This window comes from Chelonia mydas, chromosome 8, assembly GCF_015237465.2.
Source record: "Chelonia mydas isolate rCheMyd1 chromosome 8, rCheMyd1.pri.v2, whole genome shotgun sequence".
Taxonomy (NCBI): domain Eukaryota; kingdom Metazoa; phylum Chordata; order Testudines; family Cheloniidae; genus Chelonia; species Chelonia mydas.
The window spans coordinates 54,949,699-54,969,363 of NC_057854.1; the positions used below are offsets into that span (position 1 = coordinate 54,949,699).

At 40.3% G+C, this 19,665-nt stretch overlaps 1 protein-coding gene across 6 annotated transcripts in view; it reads left to right on the forward strand.

Annotated features, from left to right (window-relative positions):
• Positions 1–19,665, forward strand: part of SWT1 (SWT1 RNA endoribonuclease homolog) — a 69,845-nt gene that overhangs the window by 5,709 nt on the left and 44,471 nt on the right. For 5 of the 6 annotated variants that reach the window (XM_043553092.1, XM_043553090.1, XM_037907904.2 and 2 more), the window contains exons 3-10: positions 477–560; positions 7,290–7,342; positions 8,927–9,695; positions 10,149–10,214; positions 11,226–11,355; positions 11,483–11,584; positions 13,141–13,329; positions 14,140–14,233. In XM_043553092.1, the coding sequence (XP_043409027.1) occupies positions 477–560; positions 7,290–7,342; positions 8,927–9,695; positions 10,149–10,214; positions 11,226–11,355; positions 11,483–11,584; positions 13,141–13,329; positions 14,140–14,233 (1,487 nt within the window). The remainder of the gene's footprint in view (positions 1–476; positions 561–7,289; positions 7,343–8,926; positions 9,696–10,148; positions 10,215–11,225; positions 11,356–11,482; positions 11,585–13,140; positions 13,330–14,139; positions 14,234–19,665) is intronic. The other variant, XM_043553093.1, reaches the window with a different exon arrangement.

Consider the following 19,665-nt stretch of genomic DNA (forward strand, 5'->3'; position numbering starts at 1 on the left):
TAACCCCTGTTTGGCCACGCTTGCACACACAGTCAAAATCATCTCCCAACCTTTTGTGGATTTTATTTTATTTTTGTTGGTGGCTGTGTGCTATGCTACTGACAAACCAGTAATTCAGGTTAGCAAGTTTTCTCACTCAGAATTTAGGAGGGATGAAGTGAGGGAGAGAGCCATCAAATGGTGTTATACAGGCTCCTCAAAGTGGGAGTAGTTTGGAAAAGTGCAGAAATATGGCTAGCAGAGTTTATGGCATTCTCTGAAGGTGATTATAGGCACTGGGAGGCTTTTGGAAAAAGGAATAATGTGTGAGGAGAAAATGAATATAAGTACATCACTCTTGATTCTTGGCAAACAAATTTCTCAGACTTTAGTTGCGTAGCAAATGTGTACTTAAAAATGAATACAGCATAAAATTAAAAATGTTATAATCACCTGATGATTTCCCCCTTGTTTGCGTCTCAATTATATTCTTTCAGCCTTCTTGTTCTAAGACTACCAGCAATAAAACAAAGGCAGGCAGCTTGGCAAGCTCAACACCTTCCTCAGAGAAAAGGAAATGGGTGAGTAGTGTCTAAAACTTTTATAAAAGGATTATGTCCAATATCTTTTCCCCCTTAACCATTTGTCTATCTTGTTTCCAATATAAACTGAGTTTTAGGACAGGACTATCTCATATGTTTGTATAGTGACTAGCACAGTGGATCTTTGATCTAAGGAGGGATCTCCAGGCACTACTGCAATATAATAAATAATTACCTTACATATAGGTACAATGGAAACATAGTAGAAATGTCCCTTTAGGTGTCTTGGATGTATTCAGCAGTACCCATTATTGACCTCTCATCAGCAATAGGTATTGTTTTGTATGTTCTTCTCTCACAAATGTGCAGGCATGCAACAGTAGAGACTAGGGTTGCCAACTTCCTATTGGCACAAAACCAAACATCCTACCCCCACTCCTGCCCCGAGGCCTCGTCCCCTGCTCACTACATTTCCCCCTCACTCGGTGGCTCATTCTCCCCCACCATCACTCATTTTCACTGCGCTCGGGCAGGGGGTTGGGGTGCGGGAGAGGGTGAAGGCTCGAAATGGGGGTGTGGCTCTGGGTGGGGCCAGAAATGAGGGTTCAGGGTACAGGAGGGGGCTTTGGACTGGGGCAGGGAGTTGGGAGGCAGTGAGGGGTGGGGACGAGGGGTTTGGGGTGCAGGAGGGGGCTGTGGGGCTCTGGGCTGGGGCTGGGGATGAGGGGTTTGGGGTGCAGGAGGGGGCTGTGGGGCTCTGGGGTGGGGATGAGGGATTTGGAATGTGGGATGGGGCTGTGGGTTGAGGCAGGGGGTTGGGGTTGGGAGGGGTGAGGGCTCTGGGCTGGGGGTGCTGGCTCTGGGGTGGGGCAAGGGATGAGGGTTTTGGGGTTCAGGAGGGGGCTTCAGGCTGGGGAGGTGGGGTTGAGGGATTTGGAGTGCGGGGGGGGGCTGCAGGTTGAGGCATGGGGTTGGGGTGCATGAGGGGGTGAGGGCTCTGGGGTGGGGACAGGGAGAGGGGTTCAGGGTATGGTAGGGGGCTCTGGGCTGGGGCCAATGGGAATGAGGGGTTTGGGGTGTAGGAGGAGGCTGTGGGTTTGGGTGGGGCTCAGGGCTAGGGCTCGGGGTTGGGGCACGGGTCAGCAGTAGAGTGGGGTGGGGCTAACGCAGGCTTCCTTCCTGTCTTGGGGCACTGTGCTACACCCCGGAAGCTGTCAGCAGGTCCGGCTCCCATTTTAGTGTGTCAGATCTTTAAATTGGTATCTGCTAACAGCTTGAAATGTGTACTTGGTGGGCATGAGATTCATCAATACGTTGAAATGCACATGTACTTCAGAGCCTTACGTGTGTCCCTGTTTGTTGTAGGTATCTTCTAGACTAATACATAGCCTTATTTCAACAGGCAGCTTTGCATATACATACAGACTAATGTATTATCATAATACATATCTCTCATGCTATGTATTGTATTTTCTTTTTTTGTGTTTTTTTGTTTTTTTGTTTTTTAATACATTTGAATGATACAGAAGTAGAGTAAAAATTTGGAGGGGTGGGGGTGGAGAAAACTAATAATATTTTTTGTAAAACCCGGGATTTTTTTCAGTTTAAACCAACTTTTACCAAAAGCAAAGGGGCTTATATATAATGTACTAAGGAAAATTGTTAGTTTTAACTACACTAGCTTTTTTACCCAAGCAAACTTTTGGTCATTTTAAACTAATTTTTTTCCAATTTTATTATATAATTGCAAAATTAGCATTTTCTAACTTAAAAATACACTCCACAGAGCACTTCTTCAAAAAACAATGAGAGAAGTTTTATATAACCAAAATTAAGGGTTTGTGAGGGTAATATGGTATATTCTGTGATTCCCTAGTGAACTTGGTATGCTATTAAATTTAAAACTTCTGCAACTTAGCAGGAAGGAGACAAATAATAACGGCCCTATGCTATGTAGGAACCCAAGACAACTGCATACCGTTCTGGTTGCCTCATCTTAAGAGGGATGTATTAAAATTGGAAAAGGTTTAGAGAAGGGCAACAAAAATAATCAGGGGTGTGAAACAGATTCCATATGTCTATCAGCAACTGCAGAATTTATTGGTCTGCTGAGATTGATAATGCTGACCACATCTTAGTCTCTGCAGGCTTCCTTTTGTAGAATAAAAAGGTTACCAAAATTCAAATTATCTAACCTAAAAATCGATTACAATTTGAAACCATTGAAATCTTGAATTGATTTGAGACCCTGCCAGAGTAGACTAATAGTGAGTCCACCTGGATGAACTTCAGAGCCCTGGTAACGTATGCTGCTGTGACTGTTGTTGGTCCCAAAAAAGAGTCAAGAAACCCTGGATCTCTGTTCATATCTTAACCAGCATTGAACAGTGTCCTATGACTTCTCTGAGAGGTGATATGGTCATGTATCATAAGCTAAATAGCACTTATAATAAAGTAATACGTACTGATTGCAAAGTTTGTGTGGAAGCCAAAGCTGCCATACTCAAGGAAGCTTCTGCCAGGAGCAGTGTTGCTTCCTTTTATCAACACATGCATGACCTTATTGATGAGAGAGGTCGTTCACTTTGTGCAATCTATTCCAGTTCTGGTTAGCTAATCAATACAGAGATGGAGTGCATGACAGGCTGGAATGACTGCTTCAGCCAGCTGTTAAATGCACCCCCAGTTTCTTTGGACCCTGACATTAAGTCTGCTGCCGAGTTGACCTATTCTGCATAAAATGGTCTTTGCCAATGTACTATTGTCAAAATCTACAGAAATATGGCATCAGGAAACTGGAATTTCTGCAGAACTGTTAAAAAGTGCTGGACCAGCTATTCTTTTGTGACTGTACACTGTTCAATATCATCTGGGGAACAGAGTTAGTCCTGTCTGACTGGCTAAAAGATATTTTATTGATTTGGATATCTATAGGCAGCAAATGACTTCTTGGCATTACTTTTATTTGTCCAAGGGAAAGTGTTTTGTTGGCTCAGGCTTCTGATTTCTTAAGGAGCAAGAGAAGAGCACAACAAGCTGGCTTAACTGCAGCCATTCTACAATGGAGAAAATCTTCACAGCATACCAGTTTACTGAGAAGACATCAGATTTCAAGCACTCCATTCATGTTGCACTTTTAGATGACAGGACCACGTTTGACTCTGTCTAGGAGTCACTTTGGCTGATCTTAAAACTCGCAGGCCTCACTGAAAAGTTATGTAGAATGTTCCATTTCCAATATGACTGTTTCTTGCAAATGGGAAAAGAACTACATTCTTCCAGATTAGGTTCGGCATCTGACAAGGATGCATTGCTGCCCTAGAACTCTTTAGTGCCGCCATCATGATGTCTGGTCAAGCATGCTGTCTAAGTCAGTGCAGTTTAGGCATATGCTTTGATAAGAGCCTCACCGTTGTCAACTTTCCTGATGACATAGCACTAGTTGCTGAATCAGTAGACAAGCTAGTGGCTGCACTTAAAGCCCTGGAAAGTTCAGTGGCAAAAGTCAGCCTGAGAATTAATTGGGGTAAAACCCTAATTTTTGTGGCTGGCGATTTTGAACATGACTGAGTGGTCATCCCCTTAGCTTCTAGGGCCAACAGCAAGGTTGTCTGTGATTTCATCTACCTTGTCTCTGCTGTTGATAACCTGAGCAGTATCAAGAAAGAATTCATGCAAAAGTATCCTCTGTAGTGGGGCACTTCATCAAGAACATTTTTCATAAACCAAACGCAAGTGGAGAGATGAAGCTGAGGCTATATAATGCTTCAGTGGTTAGTATTTTGACCTAAGGGACTAAAACATGGCCCCAACTATTAGGACTAAAGAAATGGGACTCCATTCAGACGAAGCATCTCTGAATGATTGAAAACCTCCAATTGTACAAATTTAAAGTCAAATGAAGAGATCAGTTTTCTAACTAAACAGGTCCTGCTCTCACAGTCACCCAAAGCTCTCAAAGGTGATTTCATCATCTGCTCTGAATGCCTACTATCTTCCCTGCAAGAATCATCTTTGACTTAGCCAAAGAAAGGAAAATGGAAAAGACTCCCTGGAAAACATAAAACACGATGGGTGGATGGCTTCAACAGACACCTATACCTCACAGGCATCCTACTGCATAATATGTCAGATTTGCTTCTGTTGTCCCGGTGACTGCATGAGAACTAACCTCATAGGAGCCCTAGTCATGTGATGTTAATCAGAAAAATGTATGCAAGTGATTGGGGAATCATTTTAAGAAAGCCACAATTGAGGAAGTAGCCCATGCTGGTTTAAAACAATGATCTGGCTTGGAGGAAAAGTGAAGGCATATATATATGAGTGTATTAAAAACAGATGGAATAAAGAGGAAGTTGATAGTCATTAATATAAGCCATAAATATAACTTGCTTTCCTTATCAATTTTCTACAAAGGAACACAAGAAGAAATCTATGGCCAGCAGAGCTAAGAACAGAGTGTTTAATTATTATTTTTTAAATATAAGGACAAAAAGAATCCTGAGAGTGGTATTGGACCATTATTAGATGAAAATGGTAGAATTATCAATAATAAGGCAGAAGTGTTCAATAAATATTTGTTCTGTATTTAAAGGAAAAAACTGATATATAGTTTCAACATGTGGATAACACTTTCCATTCCACTGCTATCTCTGGAAGATGTTAAATAAAAGCCGCTAAAGTTAGACATTTTAAAATCAGCAGGTCCAAACTTGCATTCAAGTTAAGAGCTGGCTGAGGAGCTCGCCGAACCATTAAAATGTTAATTTTTTCGATACATCTTGAAGCACTGGGGAAGTTCCAGAAGACTGGAAGAATGTTAATGTTCCAGCATTTAAGAAGAGTAAATGCCAGAAGCTGGGAATAGGCGACAGGGGATGGATCACTTGATGATTACACTGTTCTGTTCATCCCCCTCTGGGGCATCTGGCATTGGCCACTGTCGAAAGACAGGATACTGGTTGTAGATGACATTTGGTCTGACCCAGTATGGCCGTTCTTAAATGGGATGACCAGGGTCATTGTAGACCTGTCAGCCTGACATTGATCCTTGGCAAGATAATAGAGCTGTTAATAGAGTATATGATTTGATCAAGAATTAAAGGAGTATAATATAATTAATGCCTATCAACATGAGTTTATGGAAAATAGATAACTTGATTTTTTTTTAAACGAGGTTACAAGTTTGGTTGATAAAGACAATAGTGTTATAATATATTTAGGCTTCTCTAAGGCATTTGACTTAGTACTGCATGATATTTTGATTTTTTTTTTTTTTTTGTGCTAGGTTTTTTCTAATGTGGCACACATTAAATGGAATAAAAACTGGCTGATAGGTTTCAAAATGTAACTGTAAATGGGGAATCCCCATTGAGCTGGTGTGTTTCTAGTGTGTACCACAGGGATTGGTTCTTGGCCTGTGCTATATAATTTCTTTTTTTATTTTATTTTTTATTTATTTATTAATGACATCACTGAAAGTTTGCAGGTGACACGCAAATTGGTGGTAAATAATGAAGCGGACAGCTCATTGAATTGGCGCAATCTGGTTGTTTGTTTGCTTGCTTGCACCCAGCTTACCAATGTGTTTTTTCTTTCTCAGCCAAATATGATGTCCAAGATACAGGCCTGAGTAATGGGCAGAATGGTGGTATTGTTCACAGAGTTTGAGAAGGGAGTTGGGGATTAAGAGAGAGCTCTGTTTTAGTCATGTTGAACTTGATCTGATGGCTAGATATTGATTATCTGGGGGAGAGGTCTGTTGTAAGCGGATGTGTATCGTACAAACACTACAGCTGCTGTCGTGCTGTACTACTGTAGTGTAGACGCTTACTACAATGATGGAAGGGATTTTTCCATTGCTGTAGTAAATCCAAGAGGCAGTAGCTAGGTCGACGGAATATACAGTAGGAGGTTAGGTTGACCTGATTGTGCACAGGGATGAGGTCTGATGCTCCATTTGTACAAGGCCTCCACACTAGGGAAACTTTTAGGCTGTTGCTAACTTATTCAGGCTCATTGGAGATAGCAGTGTTGGAAGCCCTAGTCTGGATGGGGTGCTAGCTACCACCAGCACTTTAAGACCGAATACTGTGGATACATCTCTTTTGAGCAAAATTACATGACACCGTACTTAATAAAAAAAAAAAAAAAAAAAAAAAAAAGTCCAGCAATGTTTGGCAATCTGTTGAATTAGGACTTCTGGTGTTAGTGCCATTTGTTAATTCCAGTTCAGTTCAATGGTGGTGAGTTCTTGGAAAACTTCCTCCAATGTAGAGAAGACTTCAGAACTTTTACTCATTTCAGGAAACTGTTGAAACTCTGTTTAAAAAAAACCAAACAACTTTCTAATGCTGGCTAATATATGATTGTGACCAAACAGTCTCAAAACTCTGTTCTAGACTAGATAGAAGCTTCTAGAAAGCAATTTGGATAACGTATATTCTTTATCTACTGGTTTCTTTGTAGAATATAGGATATGCGTGTATTGTAAAGATCTGTAATCAGTTATACTTTGTTTCCCTTTTGTAATCCAGGTCTGTTTGTATGCTGTTACTCACTTGTTCCTTGAGTTTTCTTAAAATGCAACAGAATACAGTGAAGCAAATACATTGTAATGAAGCAGCTGGCCACTTTGTTTCAGAGTTTAGCTAGTAAAAATGTGAATGTATCCAGTGATAGGTCACAATAACACATTCTTTACTGAGTTTTTTTTATTTTACTGCAATTTAGTGGTTCCTGTTAAAAACTTTTTTTTTCTTTTTTCAGAAATCAGAAGAGACAGGAATCTGTAGCATAAGAGGACAGCTAGAATTTCAAAGGTAAATGCTTGCTTTGTCACTAAACATAACCATTTTTGTAAAAAATTAACAGGATAATGCTTAGTATTTTAGCAAAAATATTGGGTTTTTTACTTGTGTGGTGATAGAGAATTGGGCCTTAACAGATAAAATATTTCCATTTGCATTCATGAATGGACTCTGCCTCAGTCAATCAGGTTGTGATGGTAATTAAGAAATGAGGTCCTTAAGATTTTTTTTTTAAATTCACTATAAATTTGTGCTAAACAAGAGAAAAATGACACCCTTCTGCTGCTCGCTGGAGATCAGGGACAGTGTTATCCTCCTCATTCTGAACAGTGGGCCTTGTAACGGAAATGTCTGTGTTGCATGTTGTTCTGTAGATGTCAGCAGAAGTACTGGGCATGGAACAAAAGCAAAATGTACAGTAGAGAGCCACAGTGTAATTTAGAGGAGGATTTTGCATTAAGTATAATATCTTTCATTTTCCATTTTTGTTAGCTCTAGGTAGCCCCCAAATCAATCCAGTTGTCCTAACTCGATGCTTCAAGTAATTTTCAAGGTTACAGGCACCGAGAAATCAGTCAAGTTGTGTAATGGCAAAGTGCTCTTTGACTGACTTCCTCAGTTATTGTTGACTAAATGTTTATACTCTTATGATAACTAATGGATCTATTAGGATTTCTATTAACTACATTTTCAGTGGTTTTTATTGGTCTCCGGTGGAACAATATCCTACTTTATTTTTGAACACGTTGAACTATAATTTAGCATATCTTGGGGCTCATTTGCAAAAGGGGCATCTTTTTCTCTCCCCCGCCCCCTTTCAATTTGTGCTAGACAAAACTTTGCTTTTGGCTACCCCTAGCATGACTGAAGCATGGTGGGTGACTGTCACTGTGTTGAACACAGATGCAAAAAGCGTTATGGGCATAAATATTTCAAAATTATTACACTAATGTTGCATCATTTTGTTTTTTAATAAAAAATAAAAAGACTGCTACAGACATTTTGCCATGATTAAGAATCTCTGTTCAGGCTGAAATGGCAGTGCATGCCGTAACTAGACTTGGGTCTCATCTACTTTATAAGTACTACCTGGTTACTATGCTATTCCCCACAGTGCAGACAGAACCTGAGGACTATATCCTTGAATTTCAGCAAGTTCAGCTCAGGTATATGAACAGCATTTTAACCAATCTTGCCTATGCTATAAGACTGAACAGTGTCTTAACAATGTTGAGGACACTGCGATATTGTAATCATTGTACCAGGCTGGTACAATGTAGACAGTGACCTTATGTTACCTTTTTTTGGTCAGCAAATTAAGAAAATTATGCAAGATGTAAAACCAGTGAGAGCAAAGCATGTCCATGAGAAGCAAAAATATCTTCCCCGCCCCCCGAACTCTTTTAAGGGATCGACGTTGTCCTGAATTCAGAGTAAATTAATGAAATTTCAAATACTTAGCAGTAACTAGCTGGGTGAAGAAGTACAGTAACAGTCTAGTTCAGGCTTCTCTTTGTTTGCTGATTTCAATCACGCTAAGTTATATTGTAACTTTTTCTTTATAATGTAACTTCCATTTATGTAACATTTCTGCAGATTCAAAGGACATAAATATGTTGAAGAGAAGAAACAAAAGCAAAGTTCTTATGTTCCACAAGGCACTGTTGAAGGGTTCCAAGGAGAGTCTTCAAATGATAGCAAAACAATCAGTGCTGTTTTGACTCAAACTGAGAAGCGAAAAAGGATATCTATACAGTTTAAACATAATGATGTTAAACATGGAAGAGAGAAAAGCCAAAGCGATTCTGGTGTGGTCCCTACTAACAGGGAAAGCTGTAAAAAAGACCACTATTTTGAGAATGATGGAACAGGAGGGAAAATGGTGCGGCATAGTTTTGCAATCCAGAAAGACAAGCTGAGGAAGAAGAAAGAGAAAACTGAGCTCAGCAAACTAAAGGCTAGAGTTGAACAAACTATGTTGGAGAAGTTCAAGGTAGCTACTTCTCCTACAGACTTGCTAAGTAAGAAGTTGCATGGATCAAAAAAATTGAGTGATGACTTCAGAATTCTGAAAAAGCCCTCAGCCACCTTTCCAAAGACTGCAGGAGATGGCAGTTTCCCCACTAATATGTCACACACATCATCGAAGACTTGTAAGAAGAAAGAACAACTACAAAACTCCAAAGAACTATCTAACAAAAATCACCATGATACTAAACATATACCATCATTTTATTCAACTGCAACATCTCAGGAATGGCAGTATCTTAAAGAGAAAAAACAGCATCCTGATTCCAGCAAAACTGTTAGTAGTTCAAGAACTGAAGGAAGGACCTTTGAAGCCATACCATTACATTTAAGACGGGTAAAGTAATAAAATCCTGGACAAGTTAGTAGTAGACAAATGGGTTAGTGTTTTTTTGTTTTTTTGTTTTTTTTTAAATGGTAGTTTCTAGGTGACAGTATATATCTTCTCCCTCTGCTTATGGAGACGTAGGCTTAAGTTTGGCCACAACTATGAAGAATTTGTTGATCCCAACCTCATTTATACAAGACACTTGTCTACTTTTTTAAAGCATCTTAACATGTTTTTTGTATCATTATGATTGTGCCAATTTAAATATGTACTCTCCGCTCTTTTCTATATGCCCACTGCATTCTTTACTCTTTCTAATACTACTGCAAAGATAGTATTTGAATAGAACATTAATTTAAACAAGTTCTGTTTGTGACCTGACAATAAAATTAAAGTTTGTCATCAGGTAGCAAGTGCTTGCATTCTTATAAATGTCTTCCTTCTGGCATTATTTCTCAACAGAGCTCTGAAGTCCCATGCCCTTCTGCCTCCCATCAAGCCATTCAGGTTACAGAGACAGACCAAGAGGTTAGTGATATTTCAGTTTAAACAACTGTATCCTCATACTGCACTGTTGCTATGCCACTTCCATTCCTACTGGCCCTGGTATCTCTTTAAGTACTAAAAAAATCCATTTAGAGTTTGTTGCACCTGTCAAGGGCTTTATGAAACAAGTTTACATGGTACAACCTAGTTTTAGACTTCTTGCTTCCATGTTGGAAAGTGGGGTCAGAATATTTGGTTGCAAATCCCACCAATTTTATTTCCCAGCATCCCTTTACTTTTTTTTGTAAAGATATAGAGCAGTGGCACTCAACCTTTCCAGACTACTGTACCCCTTTCAGGAGTCTGATTTTGTCTTGAGTACCCCTAAGTTTCACCTCACTTAAAACTACTTGCTTACAAAATCAGACATAAAAAAGACAAGTGTCACAGCACACTATTACTGAAAAATTGCTTACTTTCTCATTTTTAACATATAATTATAAAATAAATCAATTGGGATATAAATATTATACTTACCTTTCAGGGTGTAGTGTATATAGAGCAGTATAAACAAGTCATTGTCTGTATGAAATTTTAGTTTGTACTGACTTGGCTAGTGCTTTTTATGTAGACTGTTATAAAACTAGGGAAATATCTAGGTGGGTGGATGTACTCCCTAGAAGACCTCCTGTGTACTCCTGGGGTTTGTGTATCTCTGGGTTGAGAACCACTGAAATAGAGCAATGTTCCCAAAGAACTGTTGTTAGCAGAGCGCTTTTGGTCTCTGCAGTAAGGAACAGATCAAGCCTATTAACTACTGGATAGAAATGTGGTCACAAATGGAACTTTTAGGCCATACCTTAGACTTCACATATTTTGGATATAGGCTGCAGATGTTCATACTCTTAAATTTGCTGCACCAGTTGAAAATTGACTAAGGCTAAGAACTGGACAAAAACAGCAGCAGTGATACCAAAGATGCTTGTTCCTATCAGACAACTTTTTTAAAGAGCTTACCCACCTCTTATTTTATGTATTCATGTTTTACAATAGATGCAAATAATAGAAGACTTGCATGCTGCTCGTATTGACAAAAAGATGGCTTTGCCAGTCGTACAGACTTGTGGAGAATTGACAAGTATGGAAATAGATCTTCCAGAAGAGAATGCAGATATTCCGGCTGGTATGTCATCTGTAAGGTTGTCAGGAGGTTCCTCTGCTTTCTGCTTCCACACTTACAATATTAAAAGTAATAAGTGATCTAAGTAAGGAATGCAAAAGAATTAATTGCTATGTGTTCTCTTCTACAGCAACTACTACTTCTGGTTTGAACCTCTTGATAGTGATTGACACCAACATAATGATTAGTCACCTTCAGTTTATCATGACTTTGAAAACTAGAGATATACCAGGTATGTGAATGCTTTTATAGCCCCTATAGAAGAGGGACAATCAACAGGTTCATGTGTTTGTATAGTAAACTCTTCAGGCTATGGACAATGCCTAACACACTGTACTGGAATGTACATAATGGAAAATAACTTCGTACATATTGAGGCTAACTCTCAAACACTGGGCTCCTTAACAAGCTATCCAAACCCCACATTTGGACACTTAGATTTTCACATGTAAATGCCTGTTTGTGAGAGTCTAAATTCAGAGTGTAGGCTTCCTATTAAGGAAACTGACATTTGAAAGCAGAGCAGTAAACTTTTTTACAAATTTTAAACTCCTGTGTATACATACATTTTAGGAAACCTTGCCTTCTAAAAACCCCCAGGTCTGGTTCTATCTGATACTGGATGCTATAGAAAATCAATAAGAGTTTTTTTTACCTGGGGTGAGGGCATTATAGGGACTTAAGTGTTGGATCCATTATTAATAGTAAGTATTTTGCATTTCTATTGCACCTTAATACAAAGATCTCAAAGCACTTTGTTTAAACCTCGTAACACAGCTGAAGGCACAGGAACAAATTAAAAAAGTTGAGGTCCGAGTTATATAACAGAGCTGAAAATAATACATCTGGAGTTCTGATGTCCAACCCTGTGCTTTCAGTACTGCCTCCTAGTATGTTGTTGAATTCTAGGTCTGTACTGCTAGAGGAACTAAGATAGCAGATACCAGCATGTTGGCATGCACCAGTGAAGTCCATCAGGGTGCTTCTGACATTCTGAGCTAATGAACACTGATTTATAATGCAAACCAATTGGAAACTTAGCCCCATTATGCTGTAATGTATGTGGTGTATTTCTGATCATATAAGTGCCAGAGATAAAGAATGGGGCCAACGTATATAGCATTGACAGAATAGTCATTCAGTTTCTAATGTATTCATTGTGTGTCTAGTATATTCCAGTTTTAATGACAAAGTTTAGTCCATATTTTTAAAGAATTTTTTTAACCATGTTCATTGAAAATGTAGGACATTAAAACTTTTGTCTAGTGTCCATAGCATTTATCGCTGATATAGTGTTGTTGGATGATGGTCTTTGCAAACCATTGTTGCCTTTTATTTATTAGATTATATATAATGACAATCATTTGTGAACATATCAGTCTTCCCTTTTCCTCTACGGCTCTGTGACTTTATTTTAGCATCAGGCATCACACAGTGTGGTATTCACTGAGTGGCAAACAGCATGATGGGATTACCACAAGAATTATGTCAAAATATGGTACAGTAATGTGATAAAAATTGTTTACTGATTACTCCTCAACTTTGCATGTCATCACTTTTAAGATAACCCATTGAATGAGTGTTTATATTGAATTTAACATTAGGAAAGCTAACTTCTGTTTAAAAAAATAAAATAAAATTAATCCTCCTGTATACAAATGAAATGGGTCTTGCCCAGTAATGCAGAAATCTGCTAATACACACAAACCTCAGGAACTATGTTCACATTAAAATGGAACCTAGTTTAGTTCAATTGGCATTTAAAAAAAAAAAAATTGTTTTTTCTAGGCACGGGCAGACTTGCACTGATAATTCCTTGGGTGGTTCTACAAGAACTGGACAACTTGAAGAAAGGCAAAGTACTACAACATGTTCGGCACAAAGCTGTCCCTGCAGTTGAGTTCATCTATACTTGTCTCAAAAACCAAGATTCAAAGCTGTGGGGGCAATCCATGCAGCTTGCCTCTCAGAAAATATGTAAGCTATGTACATAGTTACATTTATTTCTGGGTTAAATGGTCCTCACAGCTCTACTAGTGTGAGAATCAGCATCTACTTCTGGGCTTAATATAATCTTCACTTTTACCTTTGCAATTTCCCTATTAAAATTGACTATTATTCGCTATGGGCCTGATTCTCCACGCTGTCGCACCAATTTTATACTGTTGATTGATGTCAGAGTTATGCTGGCATAAAACTGGTGTAATGGAGTGAAGAATCATGCCCTTTATATTTCTCTATCTTTTGTGATGGGTAGGTGTTGGTCTTCTGATAACTCAGAAAGATCAACATCACCTATATTTTTTCAGCATGAACCCATCATATATACCTTAATCAGTAGTAAAGGATTTTTTTTAATAGATTTACTACATGGGTAGTTTATAATCAAAACTAGTACTTCATTCCCTACCATGTTATCAATAAATTTATTTGTTACAGCGTTCTCAATTCTAGCTGTGTCTCCATTTTATAAATAGGCTGTGGCGAGTTACTTCATCCTACCAAGCTAGGTATGGCTTGCGTGTCTTCTTCAGTTGGTGACTACTGACCTAGTTGATCACAGAGCTCTGTAAGCAATTTGCCTGAAGTTGCACAGCAAGAAAGCAGCAGTTTCTAGTAGAACTCAGGGGATTCCTGGGTCCCAGATCTGTACTTAGACCACACATCTCCCCTTTGCTTGACCAAATACAGTGTTTGAATACAATATCTTCTTAAATATATTAAGATATTGCTTATGAAGCCTGATTATTTCTGAATATATTGCCATTGTGTTTGCTAAATTTGCAGATGGATTGAGTGATGAAAACAATGATGATCGTGTTTTACAATGCTGCTTGCAGTATCGGAGTCTTTTCCCTCAAGCTTTTGTCATACTGTGCACGTGAGTTACATTTGCATCTCATGTTTTGTTTTCAAGTCTGAGATTGCTGAATTCTGTGTTTGGGGAGGAGACTACACACCTATCACTTTTAGATGTGATTTGAAATAATTTTTTTTTGAGACGCAAAATAACTTGATATAACTCCTTTGTGGTATAAAGGAATAATTAAAAACAGTCACTCTACTTAAAGTGTTATGGTTAGAAGAGTTAATTCAAGTTCTTAATTTTCTTAAAACTGGAATTTGCTGGAAAACAATTGCTAATATTACTGGTGGTGCATAAAGTAATCAAAGACTTAATAATCACTTTTTGGGTGGGAACAGAGCAGAGATCTGGTTGTACATAGATGTTTGGTTTTCATACACAGTGGAGTTGGTGGTAGTGTGTGTTACAGTGTGTATGGATAGGGATTGACTTTGTTCTAATTCTGCTGCTGATTTTTGTGACTTGATTCTATCTTTGGCTACACTAGGAATTGAAACTTCATTTTCAGTAACTGATCTCCTTGAATGGATACTGAAACGGTTGTTTGAGTGAATACCAGACAAAATCAATACCATTTCAGAAAGTGGAAATGAGTTCTCTAATGGGAACTGGTTTAATTTGTGCAAACTTAATGTGTGGGAGCCAAATTAATGTTTTCAATGGAAACCTAGGCAAACATGAGTATGGAGAGACTGTCCATGTTAATGATTCCATGTTAAGTTAGCACAAGCTGAGTTAAGGGATGACTCTTTTATTATGCGGCTCTATTAAACTCAGACTGTGATCTATACTCTTAAAATCCATCTCTACTCTCCTCTTTTTGGCTTCTTTACAGCCTCATGAGTAATAAAGATTCTCCAGCTGGAACTTGGTTAATTTTGTTGTATTAGGCAGAACAGAATTCAGCTTAGTCCATCACATCTTCATTGGGTACGCAGCAGGGTGGATTGATTTAAAACATTGGCTTAAATCTTGTTTTTGCATTTGCATTGCTTAATTCTTTTTCAGGTGCTTGCACATGTCCATTCCACTTAAATGTCTGCGTGCCAGTGCACCAGAGCTAGAGAATATTTTTCCATAGTGGAACCTATGTGGGCAGCACGTGTGCTCTCCATGCACTGGTGCTGCTTAGCAGGCGCATGAAAGGCAGAGATGCCCTTCAGTTTCTTCTCTCTGCCTGTGATTGGTGGTCAGAGCAAGTGTGAGCTCTTCATGTTTTCTGTGTGTTAGTTACTTAGATAGCTAGCTCTACCCATTTTAGGCTTCCATTTACTTATTATTTTGTCATTGTTTTTGTTGAGCTTTGCTCTGTACTGTGATATACTGAAGTCTTTTCCTTTTGAGGGCTAAATGATCAGACTCCCTTAAGGATAAATCAAGTTCTGAGGTTAGGAGGTGAGGTGGTCCCCTGTACTGTATTCCTGCAATGTTAAGTTGTTGACTCCAGCATCTTCAGAGGCTCTGGCGAGACAGACTCCATTGCCTACTTCATCTGTGGCACTGATTTCTGTTCCTCAGGCTATTTTGTCAGTACCAACTATGTATTAGGCATATGCGGTGGCACAGGATCTCTTGTGCTTGTCAGTGCCAGCTTCACCTCTCAGGCAGGATAACTCCCAGATCCGACAGCTTTGGCACCAACCCACATGGTACCAATTGTTCAGGACAATGTAGAATTGCAAATCATCAGGTGTGCCTTGCCAGATATGATTATTCAAATTGGAAAGCAATATCTAAATCTCAAGATAAGTTACCAAACAATGTCAAAGAGGAATTTAAGGTGTTTATTAATGAGGGTTGTTTGGTTTCCCAGTCCTAACTACAGGCTTCACTGGGTGAAGCAGACTCAGCAGCTCCACTGATGGCAGCAGCCATTGCTATGCATTGTGCTTCATGGCTGCAAGCACTGGAAGTGCAGCATGCTATAGAAGACTTGCCTTCAAAGGTTCAGGTCTGTTCTCTGGCAAAATAGCTGAGACTCTGCACTCTTTAAAAGATTCCTCAGCAATCCTGAAATCTCTGGGTATTTATACTCCTGCTATAAAAATTGAAAAGGACTGTGGCATAAGTGGTCTTGCCTAGTGGTCGCAGCTGGGCTGAGGTCTGCCCAGCAGGGACAGTAGTCACCAGGCAGGAGTTGGAGGAATTCCAAAAACAAGTTCTGTAAGCAAGAGCCAGGGTCGGAGTCAAGCCAGGATCAGAGCTCAGAAGTAGTACAAGGCTGGAATCAGGAGGCAAGAGTCAGGCTGCAGTCAGAGGCTGAAGATCAGAGTCTGTAGCAGGCTAGAGTCAGGAATCAGGGTGAGAGTAAGGCTGGAGTCAGACACAGGAGATCAAGCAGAGTCTGGCGTTGCAGCAGGCTGAAGTCTGTGAGGTTGCCTAGACCACTTCCTGGGGCAACCCATGGGGTTAAATAGTGCACTTGGCCAATCAGAGGGGTGCAGGGTACTGTCACTCTGGATCTCTTGGGCGGTATTTCCTGCAGTGTTTACTCTCCATAGTGCTTCCTAGCTGAGCCTCTGGATGGCCTCCCAGTGGCACAGTGAGAATTATAGCTGTCCCAGACTCCGCAGACCTGGGTCCTTACAAAGAGAAAACAGTTTCTGCCTCAGGGTCATCAGAGGTATCCATCGTATTACCTGGTGAAGGAGCATAACTCTTCTGTCATAAATATAAAGGGAAGGGTAACCACTTTTCTGTATACAGTGCTATAAAATCCCTCCTGGCTAGAGGCAAAACCCTTTCACCTGTAAAGGGTTAAGAAGCCAAGGTAACCTAGCTGGCACCTGACCCAAAATGACCAATGAGAGGACAAGATACTTTCAAAGCTGGGGGGGGGGGGGGGGACAAAGGGTTATTCTGTCTGTGTGATGTCTTTGCAGATCAGGAATGCAGCCTTACAACTCCTGTAAAGTTAAGTAAGTAATCTAGCTAGAAATGCATTAGATTTCCTTTTGTTTAATGGCTGGTAAAATAAGCTGTGCTGGATGGAATGTATATTCCTGTTTTTGTGTCTTTTTGTAATTTAAGGTTTTGCCTAGAGGGATTCTCTGTTTTGAATCTGATTACCCTCTAAGGTATTTACCATCCTGATTTACAGAGGTGATTCTTTTACCTTTTCTTTAATTAAAATTCTTCTTTTAAGAACCTGATTGATTTTTCATTGCCCTTAAGATCCAAGGGTTTGGGTCTGTGTTCACCTGTACAATTTGGTGAGCATTCTTATCAAGCCTTCCCCAGGAAAGGGGGTGTTGGGCTTGGGGGGATATTTTGGGGGAAGATGTCTCCAGGTGGGCTCTTTCCCTGTTCTTTGTTTAAAACACTTGGTGGTGGCAGTATAAGGTTCAAGGACAAGGCAAAGTTTACACCTTGGGGAAGTTTTTAACCTAGGCTGGTAAGAATAAGCTTAGGGGGTCTGTCATGCAGGTCCCCACATCTGTACCCTAGAGTTCAGAGTGGGGAAGGAACCTTGACAACTTCTAAAAGACATGACAAGTTCCAGAGGAGGAGACCTCCATCTCTGCCGCCTACATCTGTGACCGTGAGACAGCTGTCAATTTCCAAACAGTCTGTCTGAATCAGTTGAGAGCACCAAACCACTTAAGAGAGTTCCCTTCCTTTTGGCTGCAAATTGTACCGCTTGGAATCATGTTGTCAGACAGATGGGTTCTAAGCACAGTGGAACTGGGATATATTCTACAAATCATGTCTATTCCACTCTCCCATCCACTTTTTCTGTCTCTTTTGAGACTGTACTAATTCAGGAAGGACAGTCTCTGCTGCTGTTAGAGGCCATAGAAGAAGTGCCTCCTACATCAGGAGAAGGGATTTTATTCCTGGTGTTTTCTCATTCTGAAGTCCAAGGAAGGCCTCAGACCCATTCTGGACCTGCAGAATCTCAAGCAATTCATTTAAAAAAAATTCTAATGGTTACTATTATCCCATTCCTGTCTCTCAACGACTGGCTTGCTACCTGTGATTTAAAGGAGGCATACTTCCTTTTGGCCTGTCACAGGAAGTTCCTAAGATTTGTTCTGGCAGATGTCCATTATCAGTTCACATTTTTCCATTTGGCTTGTACTCTGTCCCTGTCCTGAGTTTTCACAATGTGTGCGGTGGTGGGGCAGCACATGATCAAAGGGTGGGCATTTAGGTGTATCTATACTTGAACAGCTAGTTGCTCCTTGGACAGTCCAAGAACCAGGTGGAAGAAGGGGTGCAGAAGGTCTTGTGTCTCAAGTTTTAGGCCTGCTACTCAAAGACCAACCAGATCTCACCCCTGCAAAGAAGATAAAATTTGCAGGGGCAGTTCTCGATTCAACTACAGCAAGGCCATATTTGTTTCAAGCAATACACAATCTGTGCTCAGAATTCCAGGCGCATCCCTGTATAACAGTGAGGAATTGCAAGAGACTTTTAGGACACTATGGCAACTTGCATATATATTACCCAGCATGCCAGACTTCACCTTAGGGTCATGCAGAGGTGGTTGAAGTCTGTTTACCATTGTTCCCGACATCTGCTGGGCATGCTGACTCAAATGCCTGCAACTGTTCTCTTCTCCCTGAATTGGTGGATGGTCTCAGGCAATGTATGCACAAGGGTTCCTTTTACTTCTGGTCTACCATTAGTGACTCTAGTCACAGATGCTTTATCCTTGGCTGGGGAGCACAACCTTTGAGCTTACAAATTCAGGGTCAGGACAGTTTCCCCTATATCCGGGATCAGCAGCCTTTGGCATGTGGCCCATCAGAGAAATCTGCTGGTGGGCCAGGACGGTTTGTTTACCAGCAGCATCTGTAGGTTCTGCCGACCGCAGCTCCCACTGGCTGTGGTCCGTTGTTCCAGGCCAATGGGGTCTGTGGGAAGCGGCGTGGGCCTAGGGATGTGCTGGTTGCCACTTCCCACATCCCCCATTGGCCTGGAACAGAGAACCACGGCCAGTGGGAGTTGCAGTCAGCCGAACCTGTGGACGCTGCTGGTAAGCAAAGACAGAGTGGCCTTACATCTTAAGCTCAAATTTCTTGCCAAGGTGGTTTTTGACTTTCATTTGAACCAGACTGTTTACTTGCTGACATTCTTTCCCATTCTCACAAAGATGAAGAGCAGCTACATACCTTGGAGATTGAAAGAACATTAGCTTTTTACTTTGTCAGAATTAAGGAGTTTTGGGCATCTCCTCAGCTGTTTGTTTCATTTTATTATTGTATGAAAGAGAAATCAGTAACCTCCCAGAGGATCTGCTCCTGGACTTCCACTTGCATTTCCTTGTTACAATATTGCCCATGTATCTTTTCCCCACAAAGTGTTAGCCCACTCTGCAAGGACTAAAAGGTGGCTTCAACAGCTTTCCTGGGTCATGTTCCTATTACTGACACTTGCTAGGCTGCCATGTGGTCTTTAGTTTGTATGATGACCCTTCTGCCATCTCCCCACCAGAGATAATG